This window comes from Rhipicephalus microplus, chromosome 8, assembly GCF_043290135.1.
Source record: "Rhipicephalus microplus isolate Deutch F79 chromosome 8, USDA_Rmic, whole genome shotgun sequence".
NCBI classification, from domain to species: domain Eukaryota; kingdom Metazoa; phylum Arthropoda; class Arachnida; order Ixodida; family Ixodidae; genus Rhipicephalus; species Rhipicephalus microplus.
In genome coordinates, this window is record NC_134707.1 from 35,811,796 (window position 1) to 35,817,968 (window position 6,173).

General features: G+C 42.2%; 1 protein-coding gene across 1 annotated transcript; it reads left to right on the plus strand.

The window, feature by feature from the left end:
* Positions 1-920: 920 nt before the first annotated feature.
* LOC119164381 (uncharacterized) lies at positions 921-5,353 on the plus strand. The gene is made up of 3 exons (XM_037416561.2): positions 921-1,159; positions 3,119-3,849; positions 5,244-5,353. The coding sequence occupies exons 1-2, from the start codon at positions 1,154-1,156 to the stop codon at positions 3,845-3,847; spliced, it is 735 nt and encodes a 244-aa protein (XP_037272458.2). The 5' UTR covers positions 921-1,153; the 3' UTR covers positions 3,848-3,849; positions 5,244-5,353.
* The last annotated feature ends 820 nt before the right edge of the window (positions 5,354-6,173 follow it).

The window sequence follows — 6,173 nt, forward strand, 5'->3', positions numbered from 1 at the left end:
TTCACATAAAAAACAGCGCCAATAATGAGAGACAGGAGAAAGAAGGAGACAGACAGCGGCACTCCTTCGACTATTTTTGTAAGCTACACAGGTCCGACTGCTCAAAAAAAAAAATTTTATTTCTCGTAAGAGGCTCCCTTCGATCACCATGTGATAGTATATGAGCTAGAAACAACCGGGTGTCTAGATTTGATTCATTTTGGAGATAATGTCCATATACTGTTGAAGTGCTTCTTGCAAATTTTGTTCACAAGTGGCCCATATTTTACTTATGAGAAATGTCTTTTCTCAGTTGATAACTCTATCTATAGCGGAAATTCTGTGCAGTCATGCAGAATAAATATTGTGTGAATATGAACGAGGTGGCCGTAATTACAAAACACCCGAGGTGTTTCACTCTATGCATCAACTCACATCAGGTGGTTGGCCGCATTTAAAATGCGTCACACGAACGTCTTGTTTTGTTGTTTTTTTTTCGTTCCGACCCGTCTCAATGTGAGTGCCACCGTCTTGATCGAAACCACGACTTCGAGCCCGACGACGCGTCACCTTGATTCCTCAGCCACCACCGTTTGGGCACGCTGGCCGATGCTTAGCGTCCTTGAACAACCATTAGAAAGTGTCCCGCGTTCGCAAGTATTAAAAGGGGGGTTTTCTTACTGACCGGTTCTCAAATAATCACGCCTGCCCTTGAGAGGTCTGATGCATGTACGCCAGGCTGCACGAAATTCCCAATGCGAAAAGAAAAAAAAAAAAGAAAATACAACTGCGAGATGAACGGAAGCCGGGAAAGACGCTTGTGCGGAATTGTCATTAAATTTCCACGAACAGTTCACTGACTGTATACAAGTCGCTTGCAAGGAGATTCGCGTTGCGCCCGTAACCTCCGTTCTTGCGAAACACAACAATAATTAGAAGAACGAGGAACTTAAAGGAAAAGGTGTTGCAACGGCATTTCCTTCAGACAAACGGTTTCTCGGTCGCCTATTTTGAATTTTTTTGCACAGTACGTTTCCGGGGAGCTGTGTTATATAAAACGGGTGTTGGCGGTAGGCGGGGTTTGTACTTACTGTCCAGCGTCAGCGTTATTGGACCTGGACAAGGCGGCTCCTCACACACAAGGTTCAGCTGAGATCGCCAATATCTGCCAAAAATGAAGGTGAGACAACTTTTGTTTTGTCTGCGTTGTAATATGCTGTCTTCTTTTTATATTCAACACCATCAAAGCCTTGTAACGTTTTTTTCCAGGTGTGCGTTTACAATATGACGCGTAGTTCAATATTTCTATGGGGCATATTTTTAGAATTGATCTATTTAAACGTACAGTATTTTTGGGACAAGGCCACCAATTTTAATGCAGTTTGCGGAAAGGTCTATAGGAAAGATGAAAATTTATAGATTCATGCAGTTTTTTTTATATGCAACATCAAAAATCAAGCTCAAATCAAACACAACAAAAAGCGTGAAATGATATAGATGGACGGATAGGTTGCACCTATAAGACGTTCTTGAAGACTCTGAATCTTGTGTGACATACCAACCGAGGTTGTTAAGGATGTGTAACGGCTATAGAGGTTTATGATCGCTTACCCTAAGCAGCTGATGATATTACTCCTCAACGCGAAAAGCTGTTCTGACTTCAACCGCATGCAGGCTAGATCTCTAGTATGGAGTTTCTTAAAATGTTAAGGTTTTGAGTATTTCTTATTCAATCTTTTTTTTTCGGCGTTGCAATTAAAAAACGAGACGGGCTAAAAAACTTTCATTTTTTCTGAATCTTCTGTAGCAAACACAATTAGAACCAGATTATTTGTTGAAAAAAAGAAGAGAGCCCAATAAAATAAGTCAGTTCAAGCAGAATCTTCAAGAAAGGGCAATGATACGTTTCTTTGCAAAATAGATGCCATCGTATTTCATCTTCACGTGCCATTCGGCATCTTTTCAAATTTCAAGCTTGGAGTGACATAGTAATGCCTTTATAAGTATTATTACGTTGACTTTGTAGTAATAGGCAAATTTTCAGAGAGAAATCAAAAGTCAGTCAAATTTTCTATTTTTATCAGACAGCAAATTGACCATGTGATTGTGGTATCAGGTGTTGAAAGCAGAGTTCTGTTTAGTTCTGTTGTAATTGTCTTGCAGTGGAGAGGTCGATATTCATATTACCTCGGCAACTTCATATTGATAAGCTCTGCAGTGAAAACAGAAATTACGAAGATTACCTCAAATGAACAATGACAAAAAAATACCCCTAATAGTTGTTTCTCGGATTTGGGTCCTGCCATAGTACCGTGAAAGTTTTTTATATTTTGCCACTGCCACTTTTCGACATTTTAAGGGGTAATTGCAGTCCCTCTTCGTGGACCTTTTACCATAGGCTAGCAGAAAACCTATCAAAAATTAATTATGGCAATCATAAGCTGCTTTGAGAACGTTAAAGCTTGGCTACTTCAGCATCATTTCAGTTTTGTGGAGCTCCTGAGAGGCGTTTCTGAGTGAGAGGATAAAAGCCTAGCCAAGCCAGGACAAGCGATGAGATCGCCAGTTCTGCCGCGACCCCACATTGCGCGACCTCAGGCGAGCTACACAAAAACTTCTCTGTAGAATCTGTTTAGGCCTGAAATATTTTATACAGAGTCAAGAATGAACATGCGCTCATCCACCTGGAAAGTGCATTACGTTAGAGAATTTCATTCTTACCCAAAGAGGGTCCATAATACTTCAAAAATAATGTAAATATTGAAACATGAAGGTTAAAGTAAGCATGGGCAAATGTCCCTAAAGTTAAAATTAGAAATAGGCATGTAAAAATTCGCATTATATTCAATGCACAAGAAAGTGAAAAATGGCTGTTGATGAAGCTTGCCCAGTTTCACTTCCAAGGCAGTGATGGTGCCGGTAGGCTTGTACTCTCACCACAGGACTCAAAAGAAAAGAAACACTGCAGGAGAGTGGTGCGAGGCTAAGGTTATCTGTTGACAATATAGAATTCACAGAAAAACAAATGAACATGCTAAGCAAGCAACTTTTTGATATAGTAACGTCATGGATCTTTCTCCCCCACTTGTTATGGAATACGGCAATGATAATAACGAGGATCTCACTCTTCCAAACGCAGTGCTTTTTCCTAGTTGCCGTTTGCACCCTCATGGCATGCAGCGTCTTCGCTGAAGACGCCGATAAGAAAGAAAAGAAAGACATCGAAGGACGAGGAGGCGTTCTAGGTGGTGGTCTCGGAGTCGGCGGCTACGGTGGGGGCGTAGGACCTGTTCTTGTTGGCGGTGGTCTCGGAGGCGGTGGTCTTGGTGTTGGCACCGGCTATGGTGGAGTAGGTCTCACAGGTCCTGCGTTGGCCAAAACTGGGCTCATTGGAAGCGCTGGCCTCGGATATGGTGGTTTCGGATATGGTGGTCTTGGATATGGTCGCCTCGGATATGGTGGTCTCGGCTATGGAAGCGGTTATGGTGGCCTGGGTTACGGTGGTCTGGGTTACGGTGGTCTCGGCTATGGAAGTGGTCTTGGCTACGGTGGCGGCTATCAGTCCGGCTACGGATCTTCCATTGGGGGCCAGCAGGGAGGATACAAGGGCGGCGCTAGTGGACTCAACCAGGGTTTCGCCGGCTTCGATGGTGGCGCTTCCTTCAGCAAAGTAAACTCGTACAACAACAAGCAGGGTTACAGTCACAGCTCGGGTTTTTCGGCGAGCGACCGCAAGAGTTTCGGCTCCGGACTCAAGAAGGGCTCCACCGCATTCGGAAGCGGTGCAGGTGGACTCCAGGGGGAATACGGCCAGACATCGTACGGACAAAGCGTAGGAACTGGCTACGGCAGTGGATACCATCGCTAAAGGTGGGTAAAAACCTTTGCTGCTTTCGACACGTGTGTTTTGCTCTCGGGATACATACCTATAGCTTTCGGTATAGGCTTTATTTTTTCATATTTTAGCAAAGACAACAATAATATGTGTGCTTCAAAATCACAGAAGAGACAATGCCTTGAAAATAGCCGTACATATATTATTTTATTGGTGACCAATTATGCTGTACAAATGGAAACTGCTAGTTTATTCGCGAAAGTACAAACACTATGCTTCGCAGGTGAAGAAATAACCACAGATATACCACAACATTACGATATAAATATGAATAGAAATACCACTATTACAACTAAATCAAGAATGCTTTGACAGCGCAATAGATCTGAAAGCACAAAAACAACATATCCTTTTCGCATAATTATGACTTTATTCAGCGGATGGAACAGTACCATGAAGTGCCAATAAAGGCGAAAAAATTATTTGGATTATAGCAGTACCCCCAATGGAACACCAGTGGAAGACGTAGTACAGTGTTGTTTCCACTAAGGCGATAAAGTACTTTGCTAGACGGTTCATATTGAAGAAATTCACTTACTGAAAACGTTAGAAATGCGGGAAAGGGGAGAATGAAGGCGTATCCACGAAGTGAATGATGGATCGTTAGGTGTGGCCGTAAATCACCAGTAACATTGACCAGTTACGCAGGTAAATGAGGGCCGAGTGGTGTGCAGCTACATAAAATGTTTATTGGCTATAACCGGTATGTCGTGAATTTCGTTTTGCCTTCATTATTGCTGCTTTGCGGTAACCCACCCAGACTGAAGTCGGCCAAGAAAAGGTCCATGCACGTTCTCCAGGCAGTTATTGGTTGTTTGCAGTTAACGAAATGCATTGTATAGTTTATCGAGATGTCATCTACTGCAGAAGCCAGTCGTTGTCTGTGATCGTGATCGTCATCAGCGCCATTTTCATTGTTATTGCGTACAGTGGGTACCTTGTATGTGCTATGCCTCAATAACGGAAAAAGAATGTGTGGTCTGGAACGCGTTTGTTCTTCATCGTCATCGTCAGTGGCGGCTACGGCTATGGCGCACAACGCCTACGCCGACACCAACACCAACACCAACGCCAACGCCAATGGACAAGCATCGGCAAGAAGGAGCTTCGGCCCTAGAAGCATAGTGTTTGGAAACAATGCGCGTCAGCTTAGCGCCCAAAAAAACTGTATGTTCAAGAAGAATATTGAAAAAGCGCGAAGTTCCTTTGGTCATATCACTATATCTACCAAACATAGTGTGGGAGTTTTTTCTCATATTTAGGTCTTACTTCTACAATTTGCCATAAATATGTGTGTGTACTTATGACGTTGTACGGGAGCTTGTCATTTAAAATAAATACAAATTGCACTGCTTTATATCTTTTTCAGGTTGAGTCCTACGTCCTGCTTTGAAGCCCTACTTCGACGACGCTTGTGTTCAAATATGGTGTCTCATCATTTCTCTCGACTGCCAATAAAGCTTGTTGCCCCAAAACGCACAGCTGCTGGCCAATTTTCGCTGTGCCTGTTTGTGCGTTGTTAAACACGAAGCCTCCTCGAAAGTTTTACCAAAGAACCACAACATGAAATTACACATTTCGACTCAGATAAAGGCCTGTGGGACACTATTTCTTAGAAACACCTAGTTTTGAGTCTGTAATCTACATCACAGGAACGTCCACAGGATACACAAAAGGTACTTAGAATAAGCACGTCAGTAGTTTGATGAGACACCGTCTTCTCTGAAATCACAAATCCGAGAAACATTTGCTTATAAAATTGGCCTTATAGTATCGCTTGAACAAGAGAACACTAAATCCAAGTATACACTGTTGCTTTTGGTAGACAGCGATAAATGCTTTTAGTACGAAACGGCATTCTTATGAATGCCCAGAGTCAATTGAACTTCTGTTGTAGCAGGCTTTAGGCTACAATGTAAAATTTTTTGCCCTATAGAGGTTACAAATTTGTCAAAACGCTGTAACTTTTACTCCTTAGACTGAGCAACCGCTATTGCATTAGAAGTACAAAAGTTGTCAGCTGTGAAAAAAGTTATACTTACAATTAAATTAAAAAGAGAGAGAGAAAAAGAAAGCAAAAGCAGGAAGGTTTACTAGGTTGAACTCGGCTGGCTATTCTACACGGGGTTTGTAGAAGTGGGAGGACAAGAATGTGTAGAGAAAGAAGAAAATAGAGGTACTTGTTAGGAACATAAGCTTCTGACACGAGCAATAGCAGTGACAAAAAGCTAAGTATATTCTTTATAAATTTTTTCACTTGTCCCTGTTCCCTTAAAGGTTATATATCCACAAAACTCGT